The sequence below is a fragment of the Leopardus geoffroyi genome, chromosome B1 (assembly GCF_018350155.1).
Source record: "Leopardus geoffroyi isolate Oge1 chromosome B1, O.geoffroyi_Oge1_pat1.0, whole genome shotgun sequence".
NCBI classification, from domain to species: Eukaryota; Metazoa; Chordata; class Mammalia; order Carnivora; family Felidae; genus Leopardus; species Leopardus geoffroyi.
Genome location: NC_059327.1, coordinates 201,554,990 through 201,576,290, shown reverse-complemented (window position 1 = coordinate 201,576,290; position 21,301 = coordinate 201,554,990). Strand labels below are relative to the sequence as shown.

The window sequence follows — 21,301 nt, the reverse complement described above, 5'->3', positions numbered from 1 at the left end:
TTAGGACATTCTGCCAAATAAAGGGAGCCAGTCACAAAAGACAGAATATTACATGGTCCCATTTATATGAAATGTCCCAGATAGGGAAATCAATAGAGATGAGACGTAGTTTAGTGGATGCCAGGAGCTGGAGGTGAGAGCTAATGGGTATGGGGTTTCTTCTGGGGGTGACGAAAATGTCCTAAAACTAATTATAGTCATGGTGGTACACATCTCTGAACATCCTAAAAACCACAGAAGGATATACTTTAAAAGAGTGAATTACATGGTGTGCAAATCATATCTCAACAAAGCTGCTTGAGACAAAAAAAAATTTAAGGACAAAGGGAAGGTCAGTTATTGACTCCACCTTCTACTTTAAGAAACCGGACAAAGGCAAAGCCAAAGTAAGCAGCGGAAAAGAAAGAATCAGAGTGGAAATCAGTGAGGTAGAAAACAGAAAACAATAGAGAAAACCAGTTAAGTAAAAAACTGGTCCTTTGAGAAGGCTGATAAAATTGATAAACCCTAGTTAAACCAACCTGGAAAAAAAAAGAGTGAGAAGGTACAAATTACCAAGATCAGAAACGAGAGGTGGCATCATTACAGATCCTACAGATGTTTTTTTGTTTTGTTTTGTTTTGTTTTGTTAATTTTGCTCAGTTTGTGTCCAAATCCCAGACTTGTAATGAAAAACACTTTTCAGTTCTGTCCAGGGACATGCAGTCTCTGCAACAAGAAACAAAAAGCCCGTAGAGACAGTTTCACTTTGTTTTACAAAATGCAATCTCCTGCATTTTTCAGGTTGTTTTAGGTAAACAATCACAGATCACTGTGATAAGCATCTCGAAGGAAGGAGCCAAGTTTTCCGTTTTATCCTGATCATGAGTTTCTGTCTTACGCCTCCCTCCAGGCTCGGGGATTCCAATCCTGGTCTGATTGACACACTGCAGGATCCCAAGAGCAGCGTCCGCAGAAGGGCAGTGAGCAGTGAGGACGTGAGTAAATGCTGGTGGTGGTGATGGTGGCAGTGGTTGCTCTACGCTGCACTGAAGCAGAGTGCCACAGAAGCTGGCTCCTGGAATCGGTGTAGGGTTCTGTCCTCTCCACCAGGCTTTCCCTGAGTGTGTCCCCCGTGCAGCCTTGGGCACAGAAAGGAGTAGAGATCCGAGCCTGACTTGATGGGATTTAGATGCTGGAATGGTTAAGACTTTGGGGGATATAGGGATAGTGTGAATGTACTTTGCATATAAGAAGGGCATGAATTTGGGGGGCCAGAGGGCAGATTGTTATGGGTTAAGTGGTATCCCATTGAAAGATACATTGAAGTCCTAAGCCCCAGTGCCTGTCAAAGCGACCTTTTTGGGAATGGAGTCCTTGCAGATGTTAATTAGTTAAGATGAGGTCATACTGGAGTAGAGTGGGCTCTAATCCAATATGACTGGTGTCCTTAAAAGAAGAGGAAATTTGGGACACCTGGGTGGCTCAGTTGGTTAAGCTTCTGACTCTTGATTTCAGCTCACGGTTCATGAGCTCGAGCCGCATCTTGGGCTCTGCACTGACAGTGTGGAGCCTGCTTGGGATTCTCTGTCCCTTTCTCTCTGCCACTGCCCTGCACACACACTCTCTCTAAATAAATAAATAAATAAACTTTAAAAAACAAAGAGAGAGGAGGGGAATTTGAACACAGACGTAGCAGGAGGAAAAAAATGGTTTTTCTAAGCTTATTTATTTATTTAATTTAGAGAGACAGAGAGAGAGAGCGTGAGTGGGAGAGGGGCAGACACAGAGGGAGAGAGATAGAACCTAACATGGGGGTCGAACCCACAAACTATGAGATCACGACCTGAGCTGAAACCAAGAGTCAGATGCTTAACTGACTGAGCCACCCAGATGCCCCCCAAATATCTGTTGTTTTAAGCCAACTGTATGAGCTTCCTAGGTACATAACAAAAGTACCACAAGTTGGTAAACAATAGGAATCTGTGGCCTCACAGTTCTGGAGGCTAGAGACCCAAGATCAAGGTGTCACAGGGTTGGTTCCTTCTAGGGTTGTGAGGGAGGGTCTGTTCCCTGCCTCTCCCTGCCCCCGCCCCCCAGCTTCTGGGGTTTAACGGCGTCATTGGCACTTCCTGGCTTGTAGACATGTCTCCCGATCTCTGTCTCCTCTGTGTCCAAATGTCCCTTTCTATAAGGACACCTGCCATGTTGGACTAGGGCCCACCCTGATGACCTCATTTTAACTTGATTACTCTGTAAAGATCCTCTCTTCAAATCAGGTCACATTCTTTTCTTTTCGTTTCTTTTTTAATGTTTATTTATTTTTGAAAGAGTACAATCGGGGGAGGGGCAGAGAGAGGGGAAGAGCCGGATCCGAAGAGAGCTTTGCACCGACAGCAGTGAGCCTGATGTGCGGCTTGAACTCACGAACCATGAGATCATGACCTGAGTCAAAGTTGGACACTCAACCGACTGAGCCACCCGGGTGCCCCAAGGTGACATTCTGAGGTCCTGGGGGTTAAGACTCCAACGTGTAAATTTTGAGGGGGCCCCAGTTTAATTTATAACACCTGTTCAAGGTTCAGGGCCTGGGCTTTTTTTTCTCATGCTAATTGTAGATTTACAGTGTAAATGTGTCATGAATTTTATCAACCTTGTTTTTGTGAGAAGTATTGAATTTGTTGGTCTCGTATTGCTACGTAGAAGGAATTAAGAGTACCCAAGCAAGAGGCGTCGATCTCTGCCAGGATTTTCCTAAGCACGCCCGTTCCTGCTTCCAGCAAAATGTTTCCAAATCTATCCCAGGTGTTTTTTGACATTATTAATTTTTGTAATTGCGGTAGAATATATACAACACACAATTTACCATTTTAGCCACTTTTAGGTGTACAAGTCAGTGACGTTAAGTACATTCAGTTTGCTGACCAGCCACCACCACCCTCCGGTCTCCAGAACTTTCCAAACAGAAACCCTGTCCCTATTAAGCACCCGCTCCCCGCTCTCTCCTTGCCCAGTCCCTCGTAACCGCCTCTCTACTTCTGTCTCTCTGGATTTGCCCCTTCTGGGTATTTCCTCCACGCGGAATCATACGATATTTGTCCTTTTGTTGTCTGGATTGTTTCACGGAGCACCACGTTTTCAAGTTTCATGCACGTTGTGGCAGGTGCCAGCACCTTCTTCCTTGTTAGGGCTGAATAACATCCCATGCGTGGATGGGCCACACTGCTCACGAGCTCCCTCGCCAAGAAGGCCGCGTCCCCTCTCGGCAGCCGGGAATGGGGCCGTTTGGAGCACGAGAGTACAAACATCTCTGCATCCCTGCTCTCAGTTCTTTCAGGTGAATACCTAGGAGTGCAATTTCCCGTTTAACTTTCAAAAATCTTGGGGCGCCTGGGCGGCGCAGTCGGTTAAGCGTCCGACTTCAGCCAGGTCACGATCTCACGGTCCGTGAGTTCGAGCCCCGCGTCGGGCTCTGGGCTGATGGCTCAGAGCCTGGAGCCTGTTTCCGATTCTGTGTCTCCCTCTCTCTCTGCCCCTCCCCCGTTCATACTCTGTCTCTCTCTGTCCCAAAAATAAATAAACGTTGAAAAAAAAAAAAAAAATCTTTAGGACCATGTGCTTGCATCTTACCTGAGCGTCTGACAAGTCGGTAGAAACCCAAACATTCCCGCATGGGTTTCTGGTGGGAAACTCTACTGTTCCCTGGAGAGAAGGGCAACCCTGTTGGGGAAGGGACCCCGGGGTGAAAAGTGGCAGCAAAAATCATAGCAGGGATCAGATGTCCTTTGTATTTGAAAAACAGAGTAATGCCAGGATTGAGGCTCCCAGAGCCAGAACGTACATGTGCACACACACCCGTGTACACGAACATGCACACATAGATACACGTGCGGATACACAGACACAGCTCTGGCTTACACGTGGGCCCCGGGCTCCTCATCCAGCTTTTGGTGAAATTGCCACACTGTGGGGGCCACACGGTACTTACTCGAGAACAGGGTGCATGGAAAGAGTGTGAGGTCCAGAGCGCAAGACGGTGGGCCCTGGGTCCTGGACTCTGCGCAGCTCCCTCCTCCGTCCACTGGGGTTACGGTGAAGCCTGCCTCCGACGTGACCGTCAAGAGCCACTGTAGTGACCACAGTCCATCGCAAGTGATAGAAGACCAACTCAGAGCAACTGAAGCAAATGGAACCGATCTGTACTTGGTTCCTCACGCTGAGAGGAGGGCTGACGTGCCTCAGGAGTGAAGAAATGGCTTCCAGAGTGAGGATTTAGGCTCTGGGACAGGGACTCAGACCCTCAGACCTCCCTCCCCGCTTGTCTCTGGGGCATGGTGGGCAGGGACACAGGGCGCCAGACCCCCATCTCCCTGTGTGGGGACCCTGGCAGGGGGAGACCCACTTCCCCTAGCTTCTATAAAGCACGTCCAGGGAACAATCTGATTGGCCCTGCCTGGGTCACGTGCCCTGTCTTTGGACCAATCACCTTTGCCAAAGAACGGGATCTTATCAAAGGCCTGGGTCACAGGCAAGCCCTCAGGCTAAGAGTGGGTGGGGGCCCAGTCTGTCCAAAGAAGGGAATCAAAACACATGCCAGGAAGTTCAAACAAACAAACAAACAAACAAAAAAGCAAAACAATTACAAAACAATAGAGAAATACCACGGTGGCCGAGTAAAGATACGTGACCCCCCTGGAAGAGCCCCTGGCACAGAGCAGATCCTCAGCATCCGACGGCCACTGTCCTAATAAAGAACAGGCCAATACAAGTTCCCTTCCCCCACCCATCACCACCACCACTAGTGGGGAATCACCCTGAAAAACCACTTTAAAACATTACATGTGTTTTCATGACCCAATTTTTGAGAAGGAGGCTCTGGGTTGAAGTTGTTTGCTTCATACCCAGATGCCGCCTGTTCCAGAAACAGAGCCCTGCACCGGCCATCTGTAACACCACCTGGGGCTTCTCAGATGCCCTTTGCAGCTCACGGTGGGGGAAGATGGGCCGAGGCCCAGCAGGAGGCCGGGTAAGCCAGGCAGGGGCATGGATGGGCTTCTCCCTAGGGTCGCGGCCCTGGCCAAGCTCCGATATGCTTTTCTGTGGCCTTAGGGTGCTGGCTTTGTCTCTGAAAAGAACATCTTTGGCTTCAGAAACTCCCTTTGGGGAAGGGGAACGCCCCTGAGTTTCCACACCTAAGGGGAAACCGTCCAATCTGCGAAGCAGCGATGATTTTAATCCTGCCACGGAGAGGGACGACATTCTGATCTAGTCACCAAAGAGCCTTCTCCTACTCAGACTTCCCAGAGGCCTTCACCACGCATCCGCTCAGCCGGGCCCGCACTGAGCACCAGGGGCTGTCGTGGGCCGTCGAGATCAGCAGTGGGTAAAACAGACCCTGGGCCGCCCCCACGGAGCTCACACTCCAGCGTAAGGCCCACTAGAAAACAAGACGGACAAGAGACACAGATCCACACCAGGGTGGACGGGGGAGGTGCAGGGGCGAGGCCGGGGTGGAACAGCGGGAAGGAGCAGGCTCACAGGCTGCACCCAGTGACCCAGCATCCCAGCTTGCAAACCTCCCCCTCCACCCACCCCCGCGCGGAACGTCCATAAGAGATTGCTGCGGTGTGGCCTTTCCCCTCCCCCAACCCCGCGGGTCTGCCCTTTGGGATGCTGCAGTGATGATGGCCTTTGCTCCACCCCAATGGTGAGGACAGGGCCACACGGTGGCGAGGGCAGAGCCGCGGGGGGAAGGAGTCTGGGCCCCCGAGAACCTGGGCGCGCTGCGCACCCCTGGACTTCCGCACGCGGGGAAGTTGAGGTCTGCGGTTTGGGCTACTGCTGTTTGGCTGATCCAGGAGGGGTCAGTGTCCTGTGTGGGCCCCGCACCGGCGCAGCTGTGTCCTGACGGCCAGCCCAGGCTGCCAGTGGCAGGGGGAAGGGACAGCGGGTCAGGAGGCTCCCCGGCACCCAGCTTCAGACACAGCCCCCGGGAGCCCCGCGGCTCTCCAGCACTGCCCGTGGGAAGGCACCGCACGCATCACCCATCGCCATCACGTCACCCGTCCCCTGAACACTGTTGCTGGTGGCAGCCGCGGCCACTGTCACCGCCACAGATCATCTGGGGGATGTGCAGCCCAGCCGCGTGCTTCTCCCAATACCACGAGAGTCCTTAGCCTCATTACTCAGGGGAGAGACCCACTTCACCCCTGTTCACTGTGGCCCCGCAGGGTCACAGCCATCACCCCAAGATGCCTCTGGCTCCAGTTCTGGGCTTGTGATCAATCCAAGGGCAGAGTCGGGGGGAGCCGGACAGCACAGGGACTCGGCTTCCTACTGGGGACGAGAGAGAGAGAGAGAGAGAGAGAGAGAGAGAGAGGCAGAAGGTGGGGGAAGGCTGATGTTGCCTGAGCTACCCCATGGTTTGCATCTTCCAATGCCTCTATAATAAGCTCTATTATTTTTCTAATGAGGAACCGTCCCTCCTGCCAATCCTCACCCACAGAGCTTTTCATGGTTCTTTTTTCTGGCCGATGATGGATTTGACCAACACACAGGAGGGTTCGAAACGCAGTGGGCTTGTGGTGAACAATTTAATCAGCCTTAGATTCAAATTATCTCTCACGTCCACAGGCTCTGTAAGGAGCTCTCCCCGGGATTCGAGGGGCTCACCGCCTCCTCCCTCTTTTCCTGTCCTTCGGGCAAGCCAAGGCCACCCTCTGCCTACCTCTGCGGGAGAAAAGAAGGCCACCCAGGCGGCCACCTGAGCCCCACGTGGTCTGAAAGCTGCAGGTATCTTTACAATGTTCTCGGGGAAATGCTGTGAGTTAATGGTGCATTCACTGGTTCCCCGTGCAAATGGCGGGGCTCTTTTTGCAGAAAGTTATTTCAGCTTCAACGGCTGTGGCCCCTTCTGGTGGCATGTTCTTGCCAAGCACATCCTTTCTGCTTGGAGCCAGTGTGCTAGGGACAAGGGGCAGTGAAACTTGCTGCCAGACCTCAGGTACCTCATCCAGGCACGTCTCGGGCCTGGGAACCCCCGCTTCCTCTGGGCGGAGGGTTCAGCCACCAAAACAAAGGAACAAGCAAAAGTGGGCCAAGAATGAGCCACAATGATGAAAAAGGGAACGAGGTGTATGATTAATCCATTCTGTGTGCTGAGATCCAAAACATGATCAAAGATGGGGCGCCTGGGTGGCCCAGTTGGTTAAGAGTCCGACTTTGGCTCAGGTCATGATCTCGCAGTTCATGGGTTCAAGCCCGCGTCGGGCACTGAGCAGAGGGCTCCAGCTGGAAGTCCTGGGGCCTCTGGCCGTGACCCTGGTGCCGGCCTGACTCCCGGCTTCCGGCACCTGTGTCTCGGCCCAGCGGTCTCTGTGCACAGTGGCTGTGAGCGTCTGGGAATCAGCCCCTCCCGGGAAGGCCCTGAATCGGCGCCGACACCCACTCGGCAGACGTGTGACCTTGTCGGCTCTGTGCCCGGTGCTGCCGTGGGTGCTGGCGCTGGAGGACGGCCTGCCCCTGCCTTCGGGCCACCGACGGTCCATGGGTGCGACAGTTAGAAGAGACATTTATGAGGGAGAAACCTCCCCCCGAAACCTCCTCTACAGAGTCACCGGGGTGTGCAGGGCCAGCCCCTTTGGGTGGGTTCGTTCCCCAGCCGGCCCCATCTCTCCACACGGCCCTCTTCTCCACCCTCTCCCTCCCCACCCCTGCGTCAGTGCTTGTGCTGTGGGGGGAACCCCCATTCCTTTTGCTTGGGCGCGTCGCTCATCCTTGAAGATTTGGCTCTGGCACCGCCCCCTCCAGGAAGCCTTCCTGGACAAGCCCTATGTGGGTCAGGTGCCTCCCGGGACTCCACAGACCACAGGACTTCTCGGGCACAGCCCCGCCAACCTTCGTCGTGTTGCAGTTGTCTCTACAGGACCAACAGCCTAGAGCCTGCTTTGGATTCTGTGTCTCCCTCTCTCTCTCTCTGCCCCCCCCCCCTCGGCCCCACTCATGCTATCTCTTTCTTTCTCTCTCTCTCTCAAAAAACAAACATTAAAAAAACATGATCAAAGAAGGCCTAGACAATGAACGTACGGCCGCCTCCCGGGCTTATGCTGTGGCTCATTGCACGGGGCTGGGGTCTCCATTCTGGGCCTTGGAGCCACACCCTTGCCTTGTCTCTCACTCGTCCCCTCCATCTCCAAAGCAGCCACCCGACCCATTCTCATGCTTTGAAAAGCTCTGTGACGTTGCCTGCTGGGGCAAACTCTCCACTTGTAAAGGGCTCACCGAGGCCAAGGCCGCGATATGAAGGCTCAACTTCATATCGAAGTTGAGAAAACTATGCAAAAGCTCTGCCTTTTCCCGCCTCTGTGACCTTGAACGGGTCACCTAACCTGACTGGGCTCCGTGTCCTCCTCACCATATTGTGTGCTGACCCAAAAGAACATCTGCCCAGAGCCTGGCACCCACGGGCGCTATTATGAGGATCACACCCATGGCCCACACGCTATTGGGCCGTCTGCCAGACCTTCTCCCGAGGACGCCTTCTTAACCGTCATCCCATCTTTGTTGGGGGCGCCACGCCCATGGTATGGCTTGCTTTTCCCGCATCGCTGTCCGGGGCACCCATGACCTTTGCTAAAAGTGTGTTTTGCAGGCTGACCCAAGAGTCTTCCCATACAAGCAGCTTCGTCTCCATGGAGAGGACTTGCACTGAAGATCTCGGGGAACTACCTCAGCAGGATCTCAAGAGCAGTGGCCAATGGACATCTTCCCAGGCGTGAGCCAAGCTCCCTTTGGAGCAGTTCCCAATGTGGCCACGAGGTGGCAGCACAGGCAGACTGCTGTTCAGGGAAATTCCAAGGGGCAGGATACAGATGGAGAGGGCATGGCTTCCTGGCAGGCCTTGACCAACTGGTGGCCGGGTCTCCGGTGGGGCATCGCCCCCGCCACAACCTGTGCTTGTCTCTGTCTCGGGACACAGTGGCTGTAACTCTCTGCTGGTTGCCCGCATGCCGCGCTACAAGCTATTTAGGATGCCCATTTGATTTCTTCTGAGTTTGACAAAGTTAGGAAATGAATATTTGTATCTCTTTTAAACTTCACAATAAATGAGACGATCCCAGTTTTATAGGTGAGCAGATCAAGGATCAAGGCCAAGACCAAGTAAGTGGCTTGCCCAATGTCACAGCCAGTGAGAAATATCACATGACCATTTTACATTTTATCATAGAAAATCTCAAACACACAAAATAGTCATAACTCTGACGGTGTTCACCACCCAGCTTTAACCATTATCGACATTTTGCCACCGAGTTTTTCCTATCCTCATGATTTCCTTACAAGAGTATTTATAAAGCAAATTCCAAACACTGGCAATATACTGTAGATGCTTCTGTTTGCATTTCCAAACAATTGGGACATTTTTACCTAACCATCGGGCCATTACATCTCCCTAACAAAAGTGTCAATAACTCCTTAGTATCATCTGATACTGTTTATACTCAAACTCCCCCACCTCGTGTCACACAGGTCTTTTTTACTAAAAAAAAAAAAATTTTTTTTAATGTTTACTTATTTTTGAGAGAGAGACAGTGCAATCAGGGGAGGGGGCAGAGAGAAGGAGACACAGAATCTGAAGCAGGGTCCAGGCACTGAGCTGTCAGCACAGAGCCTGACACGGGGCTCAAACCCACAACAGGCAATCATGACCTGGGCCAAAGTCGGACGCTTAACTGACTTGAGCCACCCAGGCTCAGAACAAACCAACTATAAAAAAGACATGTATAGTTCCTTTGCTCTAGGATGATCCAAATAAGGTCCACACATCCATTTAATTATGCTTTTAAGCTTTTATTCTCAACAGTCCTACTCCCTTTTTCCCCCTCCAGCCCTTTAATTAATTAATAAACTGGGTCCTTTTTCCATAGAACAGCACACATTCTGAATTTGGCTGTTTGCCTCTCCCTGCAGGTGTCACAGGCTCGGGCACAGCGCACACATTCATTCAGCATTACCAATGCTTCTAACGCGGGCAGAGCAAAGAATAGAGGCTTGGTCCTCACAAGTGTGAGGACCCCCTGGGAGACCACAGGGCCAGCCCTCCAACTTACGGGGTGCCTGCAGGCTCCGGCCTCCCCTCTTGGCAGACAGGACTGCGGGCCAGGAGTGCAGGGGCAGGAGCTGAGCCAGGGCTCCTGGGGGGCCCCTCGCTGGAGGGACAGCAGCCAAGGGGTGTAAGAAAAGCCGCACCTCCACTTCAGGGCATGTGATAAAGTACCAATGGCCTTTGTCAGGCTAACGACAACGTTTGGATATATGAGCTTTAGCGGAGTCCCCAAGGTATTCCTAGGTGCTGTTCTTATTGTTATAATTTGTGTTTCGTCCCGAGGAAAGCGAAGGTGCAAAGAAAAGCAACATACACGCGTATCTCCGTCCTCCACCGTCCACACGGTAACGCTGTCACATCCGCCTCCCAGGTTCCGGCACCCGCCCCACCAGGTGTCCGGGACTGAGAGTGCCCGCCAGCCCGCCCCCGGTCCTGCCCGCCATCCCCACCACGAGTCCGCAAACGGCGGGTTTACGGCGGCCCTCACGTCCCCGCAGGTGCACAGACTGCGCCCCGGCCCTCAGGTGACGTGCGCGTAACGAACGCCTGACACTCCGGAGACCCGCACCGCGCTGCACCCGCCCCCGCCCCCGCCCCCAGGACGAAGGGCAGCGGAAGCACCAAAGGGCTCGCGGGTGGCTAGTCTCTTGGGCTTGAGCAGTGCGCTTCCGGAGCCCCGCCCCCCAAGGCCTTTTCCCCATTGGCTCTGCCCTGGACCACGCCCCGCCCGCGAGCGTCTCCTCCCACAGTTCCCTTCACCTTTCACCTCCTCACCTTCTGCGGCTCCGTAAAGCCTAAGACCCCGCCCACCGAGAGGGGAAGCTGAAGCGTGAGAGAGCACTCAGCAATGACCCACAATTATTGGTTAATATTTTATGTCCATCAGGGGAGAAGCGGTTACGGACTGGCTGCAGGGAAGTAGTTGGGCGGGAAAGCAGGCCCAGAATCTACGCGAGTGGCCAGGCCTCCGAGGGGGCGGGCCAGCGGCCTCTACGCCCGCCTGGTGCGTGCGCAGTGACGACGGCGGCGGCGGCGGCAGTCATGGCGGCTCGGTGCGTGAGGGTGGCGCGGCGTAGCCTCCCGGCTTTGGCACTGTCTCTTAGGTAAGGGGCGCCCTGCTGCGGGTGGCTGAGGAGGGGCGTGGTCCCCAGTGCCGCTCCTTACTCGGGCCGGGACCGCGCCCCCGGCCCTGCCCGCCTCTGGCCCGGGAGCTGGGCGTGCTGGGCCCGCGGTTCGCCGACGCGGCGCGCGGACCAGCCGCGCAGGGCCTTCGCCTCGGCCCGGCTTCCGGCGCCGATCCCCAGCACTCGCGGCCCCGGCTCTGGCCCTGCGCCGGAGGCCGGGTCGCTAGCAGTATCGGGCGTGCGTGCCCGGGAAGCGCCAGGCCGGGCCCACGGGGGCGCTCGGGGAGTTTGGTGGCGGTTCCCGGGCTTTTTCCACTCGGCCCCGAATTCCTTCACCTCCGCCTTTTCCGGAGTCTCAGGTCCGAAGTGCCTCGAAGCCCGCTCCGTCGTGGAGCGAGGAATGTATTCAGACAAGTGCAGTGACTCCGCAGGGAAGGCCTCAAGAGTCGGTGCGCTCGCCTAGTTCATTATTGTTATTATTACTTTTATGTGTATTTACTTGGAGAGAGAGCGCGAGCGGGGGAGGTGCAGAGAGAATCACGAGCTGGATCCTTGCAGAGCCGGAGGCGGGGCTCGATCCGACCAACCGTGAGATCATGACCTGAGCGGAAATCAAGAGTGGGGAGATGAAATGACTGAGCCACCCCGCGGGCCCTGTTTTCTCTTCTCCTCATCCTGCAGCTGCTGTTTCTTCAGAGTCCTACCTCATAAGTTAGTTTGGGAAGTAGTTAGCATCTTTGCTGTAGGAACTGCTCAGAACCAAGTTACTTGCCAGAGGAGCTGCTCTGGGCCAAGTGGAGACTGGGCAGAGCAGGACCTGCACTCTTCCTTGGGGGAGCTTTTGCACATGGATGGGAAGCCCCGCGAGTGGGGCGAAGATTACCTACAAGGAAAGGGGATGAAGGTGTGATTGCCAGCCTGATAAATTATGTAAAACAAAACAGGGGAACAGAGAGCGGGGACCCACCTGGATTACCTGAGTAAAAAGGCATTTCTTTTTCTTTTTCTTTTTTTTTTTTTTTTTTTTTTTTTTGCTCACGTAGTTTGCGGTTTTGTATCTAAATTCATGGCCAGGAAAGCGATCAGCAAGGTAGAATTAATTGCTGTCCTTGAACTACTTTTGTGGAAAGAGGCTCACATGGGGGTGGGGGTGAGAGCTGAGGAGCCTTCATGGCTCTAAGAGCAACTAAGCTCCCTGAGGCTCAGTCTCGCTGTCTGGAGAACCGGATGGGCACGGACTCTTCCCTGTCGTTCCCCTGCCACGCTGCTCCCCGACCCTGTGTGGGCTGAGCCACAGGAATCGGGACTGCGGAGCAGAGCGGAACTGCAGAATGACTGCGACTTTCCCACCCAGGAATCCGCGCCACGGAAAAATAAGACCGGCCTCACAGCAGCACACTGAGTGTTTAGGTTCTGAGCTGTTTTAAATCACAAAAATAAAACAGAAAGAAAGGTTAGTGCGGTCCTCCCCCTGGTAACTGTGGGTCCTTCCATTCTTCTCAGGGCCTGAGACACAGGGTATATACACAGGATTTCCGGTTCGTCCTTAGAAAGGGCGTCACGTTTTGCCGGGTTCTCCACGTTGCATCTGTTACCGCACAGTACGGCTGTAGCGTGTCCCAGGGGAGAGAGCCGGACGTTGTTTTTGGGGGCTGCGGAGTAGTCCATGTTGTGGAAGCACCAGCTTATCCAACGATGTCCCCTCTGACGAGCGCTCTGTTCCCAGCCTGTTGCTGTGCTGCCGGAAACCTCCTTGTACGTGTGTTCTGCGTACTGACAACTCTCCGGTTCATTGAGGCCGTTAATCTGGGAAGAAAACTGACTAGAGTGTATTTTCAGATTGAACTGCGGCATAATTAAGAGCAGCTCTTAAGAGAAATCTGTGTTGCAAAATTTGGGAAGAAATCTGAGTTTTAAGACCATTCTGTGATTCATTAAAAACTTCGTGACCTTGGGCTTATGACTTAACCTTTTTCCTGTGGGGGTCGGATTGGATAAGATCTAAAGTCACTTCCAGTATTCGTTTCAGAGCTCTTTGTTTCCCCCTGTATATCCCTCCGCTTTCCTACCTCCAATCCAGACTCCTCATGTGTAACTCTTATCTGTCCTTTAGAGCCCCTCTGCACAAAGCCTTTCACGGTCTTCCATTTCCCCAAAGATAGAAACATTCTACTCTGAGCCTTCCGGAGCACATGGTTCTTCTTTTATCATGTTTAAACCCAAAATTATAGTACCTTGTCTGAAGATACCTTTTTTAAATGTTTCTATTTTGAGAGAGGGTGTGTGTGCACATGTGCAAGCAAGTGAGGGCAGAGTGGAGAGGGAGAATCCCAGGCATGCTTTGCACTCTGAGCGCAGAGCCCGATGCGGAGCTCGATTTCACGAACAGTGAGATCATGACCTGAGCCGAAATCCAGAGTTGGGCACTTAACCAACCAAACCATCCGGTTGCCCCTCACACATCTGACTTTTAAGCAAAAACCCACAGTCTTAATTCATAGCGTTGTGGACTTATCTTAGATCCTCTCCTCGGCTGTTGTGCACGGCTATGAAACAGAAGAACAGTGGCCAGAACCTGGAAGAGGACGTGGGTCAAAGTGAACAAAAGACAGATACTCCCTCTACAGAGAAGATACTCCTGGACGAGAAGGCCAAGCTAGAAGAGCAGCTGAAGGAGACCGTGGTAAGGTGGCGCAGGCTCTTGTGGGGAGTGTGGTCTGTTGGACTGCAGGCGAGGTTCTCTGGATAAGTTTGGTCATTTGCCCGTTGGGACCTATAGCAGCTTCTTGCTGAAGAAGGGACTAGAACCCAAATCCTGTGTGGCTCTGGTTCTGGCATGAGAATCATCTTCACGCGCCGCATAGATTATACTGAATTAATAAGACTTGAGATGGCCTTTAGAGGTGAGGAACACTCACTTTGGCACTTGAGCTGGGTCTTAGGGGAAGACCAGGGTTGGGGCCAGAGGTGTGGTGGTTGTGCTCTTCCAGGGAGGGAGGGAGTTTCATGAACTAGTTAGAAGGACTGATTGTTACTTCACATGAAGAGGCATAGGTGGCACAAATCTGGACCTTTGAGGATTTGCAAATGATAATATCAAACACTATATACTGGCTCTGTTCTTACCATCTTGCGTATATTAATCCTCACAACACCCTGTGAGCCAACCGTTAGACCCCTGGTTACAGATGGGGAAACTGAGGCCAAGAAAGGTTAGGTGAAGTTCCCCAGGTCGCTTAGCTACAGAGTGGCAGAGCCAAGGTTTCAGCCTCCAGAGCCGGCTTCTTAACCACGGCACTAGAACCGCCTGCAGACGGAAGACAGGTGAGGGTAGAGGCCCCAGAGTAACTGAGCCCACGTTAAAGCAGGAGCGCTCAGTAGACGAGCGCGATGACGGGGAAATTGGAGAAACGAACAGGGCGCCAGTGTTCAGTGATCGCTACCCAGCGAATGTTGGGATGGAGCCACGTCTGGGCAACGTTCAAAGTATCGAAGGTTCGCAGATGGGGTTTTATCCCCTCGGTGGGCTGTGGTTCTCCTCAACCCCTCCAGGTGTGGAAACTGGGTGCGTCAGCCCCAACCAGCCTTCTAGGATCCCCTGAGGTTGGAAATTGTGCCGAGGAAGTGAGTGGTCCTTCCTTGATGGGTGATGAAACCATCAGAGCCACGAGAAAGTAGATGTTTTTCCTCGCCCTTTCCCAGCTGTGCACACGGGGGCAGTATAAATGCGAGGCACCTTGACATTTTCCTCTCCACGCATTGAAAATAAGGACACAGGTGGAACTTACTTCTGCGTATTAAGCTGCACTGCCTGTGGTCTAAAATCCCAAACATGATAAATGTTATCTGTGTTTTGACTTGGAATTTGCTAATGTCAGATTTGCTCTCATGAATTTGTTCCATGATTCATTCATGTACATTTCCTGTTTTTTTCTTTTTTTAGGAAAAATATAAGCGAGCTTTGGCAGATACTGAGAATTTGCGACAGAGGAGCCAAAAATTGGTGGAAGAGGCAAAATTATATGGTAACTTTAAACACCGTATGATATCAATCCTAGAGAACTGTGAGGTGGGGAAGGTGGGCGGTGTGAGTCTGTGGGTATCAGACAGCAGAATCCGCCAGGGTGAGGCAGTGGAGAGGCTGCTGGGTGCATTCTCTCTAGTTGAAATGGGTCAGTAGTAAAGTTGTAAGGAGCAAAAGTCACGGTTGTAACTCGCACTAGAATTCTAGGTGTAATCCCTCCAGTAAGGAGTGTGCTCACTGCCCTACTGCGTGCAGACCTTGGCTAGCCTGAGGTTGTCTGAGCCTGCAGATAATTCCAGCAGGTCGGCCTGCCTGATGATCTTTCTTTAGCTACTTCAGCAGTAACCCATTAGAAAGATCTAAGCTGTCTGCATTGTCAGCATTTACATACTCGTGTTACTGTCCTTCCCATTTTACACTCGAGGTCATTGAGGCTTAAATGACTCTCCACGCGTCCCGGAGCCAGTAAATGGTGGTGGTGTCCGTTGAACATAAGGCTGCAATTTGAGTACTCGCTGAACTCTTTTTACGGAACCGGCAGGCAGGCATCATTCTCCCACATTCTAGAACCACCTCGGGCTCACAGTGAGACATTAAATACTTTGCTCAGGGACACACTGTAGGTACACAGTCAAGTGGACACCAAGATCCAGATCTCGTGCTGCCACACCGAACAGATAGCAGATCTCTTCTCAAAGTATTTTTTATTCCTTTTGGTGGTAATGCCGTTCGTTGACTTCTTATCTGCCTGGCCTTCAAATGCCTGGGTCCTTCAGGGATTGGGGCTTGGCCTCCCCTCCTGTCGTCGTGCTCCCCAGGAGACTCGCCCTCCAGTAGTGGGTCTGGAAGGCATCACGCACAGGTTCCTTGTGGCTCAGACATTTCTTCTGAGTTCTACTCCTGTGTGTCCTGTGTGTGCTCCCCGTCTTGACCTGGATGTCTCACAGGTATTTCGGTTTTCCCTCTATCTGTGCTTTTGTTTCTCATTTTAGTAGATGATTCTGTTACCATCCTAGTGCTTGTTTAGATCAGTAATCTGAAGTTACCCTTTGCTGTCCCTTGTCCCCACGCGCATCCCGTCCCACGAGTGGTGAACGGCTGGTCTCTCATCCGTCCACTTCCCTCTGCCGCCTGTGCCCTGGTCCGAGCCAAAGGGATTTTAAAACACAGGCATACCTCACTGTACTACGCCTCGCAGATAATGCAGTTTTTTACAGATTGAAGGTTTGTGGCAGCCCTATGTCAAGCAAGTCATTTTTCCAACAGCATCTGCCCACTTCACGTCTCTGTGCCACATTTTGGTAATTCTCACAACGTTTCCACCTTTTTATTGTTATGTTTGTTATGGTCTATGGTTACAACCCGCCAAAAGCTCAAATGATGGTTAGCGGTTTTGGGGAAAAAAATATTATTTACGGTATGCTGTTTTTTTTATACATAATGCTATTTTACACTTATAGATTACAGCAGAAGCATAATTTGATTTGCTCTGAGAAACCACAACATTCATTTGATTCTCTTTTTTGAGATGTTTGCCTTACCGGGGTGGTCTGCAGCTGAGACCGAAGCGGGCCTGTGCAGCTGGGACACATGTCCACCCATTCTGCTAACCCATCTGGAACCTTCCTCTACTCTGGGCCCGCCTCTTCCCTGTAGAGTGGCCGCTCTTCAGTCCTCAGATGTTTGGATAACTTCAGGCCTTGGCTCACAGACCTCTCCCCTGACTCTCCGGTCTAAATGTAGCCCCTTAGTAGGATCTTTCCTCAGCGCCCTGGAATGCTCCTTCTGGGGGTGTGGTCTGTAATTGTACTTGTCACCTGTGGGATTACCTGGTGCCGGTCTCAGACCGTCCAGTCCGTGAGGGCAGGCAGTTCCCCAAGAACTGGCACGAGCTTAATCCACGATAGATGCACGTGGATTATTAGGTAGGAATTTTTAAATTCCATTTTACTTATTTATTAAGAGTTTGAGAGCGAATGCGTACGCGAGGGCGTGGGAGGGGCAGAGAGCAAGGGAGAGAGAGGATTCTAAGCAGGCTCTTTACTGTCAGCACAGCCCCGATGCGGCGCTCAATCTCAGAAACCGTGAGACCAAGACCTGAGCTGAAATCAAGAGTCAGGACGCCTAACCGACTGAGCCACCCAGGCGCCCCTAAATTCCATTTTAAAGCAGGAGGGAAAGTGACAGGAAGTCAGACACAGGTGTTGTCTCCTGTAGAGCCAGGCACGGGATGCCGCGTCGTGCCCTGTCAGAGCCGTGGGGGAGGGAGGTCCCCGCTCGAGCGCTCCGCTCACCCCCAGCTTCGCTCAGCATCTGACACGTCGTCCTGAAACCGCACACCACCCGCTGGGATACACCGCCTTGGATTTTGCATGCCTTTTCTCCTGTGTTGTTTTTTCTGTTAGGTGACGTGAGGTTAAGGCCCGGGGTGCGTCTGGGGGACTTTGACCCAGCGCAGCCGCCCCCGCCCCACTCGGCCTGCGGTTTGCGGGCAGCAGCGGTGACTTCCGCGGGGTGATGTGTGCGAGCGCAGGGTTTCTCCGCCCGGGCAGCACTGCGGGGGGGGGGGCGGTTCTGCATGTCGTTAGCCGTTTGCCTTCGTGCCCGGTTAGCTCTGGTCCAAACCCAGAAAAGGTTTTTGGTTTTTGTGGGGTGGGGTTTTTTTTTTCCCCTAAACATACCACGAACATTCGAGGACAGGTGAACGGTTTGCAAGGCTACTGTTCAATAGCTTGTGCAGCAGTGGGCGGGGAATGCAGATGACGAGGTCTTTCCACCTCACCTAGGTATCCAGGGCTTCTGTAAGGACCTGCTGGAGGTCGCAGACATCTTGGAGAAGGCGACGCAGAGTGTCCCGAAGGAGGAGGTTAAAGACGACAACCCGCACCTGAAGAACCTGTACGAGGGGCTCGTGATGACGGAGCTCCAGATCCAGAAGGTGTTCACGAAGCACGGCCTGCTCCGGCTGGACCCCGTGGGGGCCAAGTTTGACCCCTATGAGCACGAGGCCTTGTTCCACACGCCGGTGGAGGGGAAGGAGCCGGGCACGGTGGCGCTGGTCAGCAAAGTGGGTTACAAGCTACACGGGCGCACCCTGCGGCCCGCCCTGGTGGGGGTGGTGAAGGCGGCGTAGCGGCCGCCGCAGGGCTGCCCTGGGTCCTGTGAGATCGTTTGCTGTAACTCCTGAAAGGTTGGCTCATCTCTTCTCTACTTTTGACCCTTTCCCAAATCTTGTTGGAAAACTGTAGTAACCAGCGGCTAAACAGAGAATTCAGCCGGTGGCACAGATGTGTGAATGACCTCTAATTCGGGAGTCTGTTCATTGATTTTTCACACCTTTAATAGCCCCACATGCTTACGGAACAGGCCAGCGGGACGCTACTGGAGCCTAGTGTCACGGATGACACGAGCTCGATCTGCTCACGGCCTGGCGATGTCCACGTGTCGTAAGCCAAGTAGGTGTCTTCGGGAACCACACTGGCCACCCGGCTGCCCTGTGGCGCACGCCGTCCCCTGTGCTCAGCCCGCTGCCTCCATCCAGTGAAGGGAAGGCGAAGGTTTAAGCACGTTCCTGCTCGGAACAGTTCCACGATGCCCTTGCTGGAGTACGTGGGTTCGTTTATAGTTGGTTACCGTGTAGCTGCCGTGAGCGGCCTCCGGCTTTTCTCTGGAGACGGGAAGTGAGCACGAGCACCTGAACAGCCCTCACCACCTTATTTTGCCAGTAACTGAATTTGACAAAATCGGTCACTTTTGCCCTGTTTCTTTCATCTATTTGTAGAAATGTCCAGATCTGTATTAGCTAGTTACTGATGGCCTGGAGGTTATTTTCCCTAGTAAGGTGGACTTTCTCAGAATCTGACCGCTGCATGCTTGGTATATTTGAAATGTTAATGTTTAATTTTTAAATTTTATTTAAGAGGATTAAAGCCCTAATATGTTTTATTTTCCTACTTTCTGATAACTGTTTTGTGTACTTTGGTGGAGGGGATCCACCTACTAAGTGTGACTTAGTTCTCCCATTCTCTGCTCAAATCCCAAGGCCATGTACTTGGCCCACATCTGCACACAGGTCAGCTTCCCTCTGGTGCAGCCACAGGCTGGCATGTAACTGGGCCTCTGCTGGGGGCAGATGTCTCCACCCACAGACCTGGGAAGGGGACCAGGAAGGGGACTGCAAACACACAGGAGCTGCAGCAGAACACCTCCCCTCCATTCCTCATTCACATGGAGAGAAAAGTGGAGCGAGCGACGTTACAAACCAGAGAGGATCCAACCTTCCACTGCCTTTGCTATTTGTAGGAGTCAAGGTCAACACTGTTAAATTCATTTACTGCATATAAAGGTGGGGCAATTTATTTTGCTTGTAATTTTGAAAGATGGAGGTAATATTCCCATAATTAAAATTTTAATTTATACCACTTCAAAACATTCTCTTTTCCTTTAAGCACTCTTAAATTACTTGGTCAAAAACTTGCCCCAGAACTGCAGTCAGTGTAGTGCACTGAGAAAACCCAGCTGGGGTCACAGCTCTGCCCTTTAGTGTGTGTAGCTGGGAATATCTCGGGTCACCTTCCTGGAACTCCCCTGTAAAACCAAAGCGGCATAAGTGACTCTCAAACGAATTTCTACAAACGAGTGCAGCCCCCTCCCTTGTCGACTGGAGCTGGAGCTGCCGCTGCTGAGAGCTGAGGCCGAGAGGTGGACGGCTGGACTGCGTCTCACCACAGTGTCGCCACCAGTGGGGACACATTTAATTACATGCCTGTTTACACTGGAAATCAGATCGGTAACTGCATTCTCCTGGGGTTTGCGGAACTGCAGGCTGGACGCGTTCAGGGCAGACCATCGAGCCGGCACAGTCTGCTCACGAGCTTTCGCGGCCTGGCTCCGGGCTGGACGCACCTCATGGCTGAACCGCCACCTTCAGGGAAAGAGGGCCGCCTAACAAAGCAAAGTTAACACTTTGGCGGGAAAACTGGTCTGACACAAGTGCTGAGCTAAAGCCTGTCCCACGCTGTCCCCATCCTGACTCTGTAAGCTGTCTCACACCTGCAGCTTGAGGAGCACTGACACCACTTTGTTCCCAACTTGTGAATATGTAAAAGGTGATAAAAATTGTAGAGTTCGGGGTTTTACACATTCCTGGGATGTCGGCCATCCGGAAAACATTCTTTTGAATAACTGGATTATCTAACTTTCTTGGCTCAAAGTCTGTTTAAATTTTGAAAGCAAACCAATTCCATGGGATTATGGGGGCTAATTTTTCAGGAGCATTACATATGGAAACTCAAGGACTCTGAGCCAGCAGGAGCAGTAAGGACTAGCGTGACCGTAATAGCTGGAGTTGATGGGGTAAGAGGCAACCCATGATAAAGTCACTTTTTCTCGTAACACATTGTTGTGTTAGTACTTTAGCATAAGTTAGGCATTCACCGTGTTTTAAAACAGTCAAGCCTAAATAAATTCTTACTCTCCAAAAGGTACATACACTAAAAACTTGCTTAAGCACAACATTTTTCATTTGACAGCCCTTGGCCTAGGCCACACATTGACAGGGATCTTTTGCTTCTTAAGCTGAAGTCTGGCAACCTCACCAAACCAGGAACCGGATGTCGAACATCCGATGAATGCCAACAGCAGAGTAGCTAACAGCTCGCATCCCAGGCACTTGGAAGACTCAAAAAAAACCTGCTCTAAGGGCCCCAGCCCTACAGTTTCCAAATCTCCAGGGCTGGGCGGGACCCAAGGGTCCGCAATTCCAGCAGGTTCCCAGGACAGATGCTGCTGGTCCAGGAGCTTCAGGTGAGAATCACTGGCTAAGACTCCCGTCAACACTAAGCACCGTCTCCATCACTGCTCCGTGGTAGACGGCACTGCCCTCTGCCAACCATAGTTACCCTGCGGGCGGGGGGGAGGGGGGGAGGGAGGGGGACGATGCAGAGGTGGCCTCATCAGTAGTACTACTGCTCACTGGTTTTTTCCCTTCTGTCCGCAGAGAAGTCCTGGGCTTAGCTAACGGAGCGCTTTCTGCCAGCATGCAACGTACTTTACAACTAAAGCCACATACAG

The 21,301-nt window shown here is 52.4% G+C and overlaps 1 protein-coding gene across 1 annotated transcript; it reads left to right on the top strand.

Moving 5' to 3' along the window:
* Positions 1 to 10,901: 10,901 nt before the first annotated feature.
* Positions 10,902 to 19,658, top strand: GRPEL1 (GrpE like 1, mitochondrial). Its single transcript, XM_045474648.1, has 4 exons — positions 10,902 to 11,184; positions 13,726 to 13,888; positions 15,149 to 15,230; positions 18,016 to 19,658. Exons 1-4 carry the CDS (start codon positions 11,123 to 11,125, stop codon positions 18,360 to 18,362), a joined length of 654 nt encoding a protein of 217 aa, XP_045330604.1. The 5' UTR covers positions 10,902 to 11,122; the 3' UTR covers positions 18,363 to 19,658.
* Positions 19,659 to 21,301: the final 1,643 nt, after the last annotated feature.

Coding starts and splice junctions, on each gene's coding strand:
- GRPEL1 (XM_045474648.1), top strand. CDS start 11,123: ATGGCGGCTCGGTGCGTGAGGGTGGCGCGGCGTAGCCTCCCGGCTTTG. Junction 13,889..15,148: donor AGCAGCTGAAGGAGACCGTG/GTAAGGTGGCGC, acceptor TTCTTTTTTTAG/GAAAAATATAAGCGAGCTTT. Junction 15,231..18,015: donor GGAAGAGGCAAAATTATATG/GTAACTTTAAAC, acceptor CACCTCACCTAG/GTATCCAGGGCTTCTGTAAG.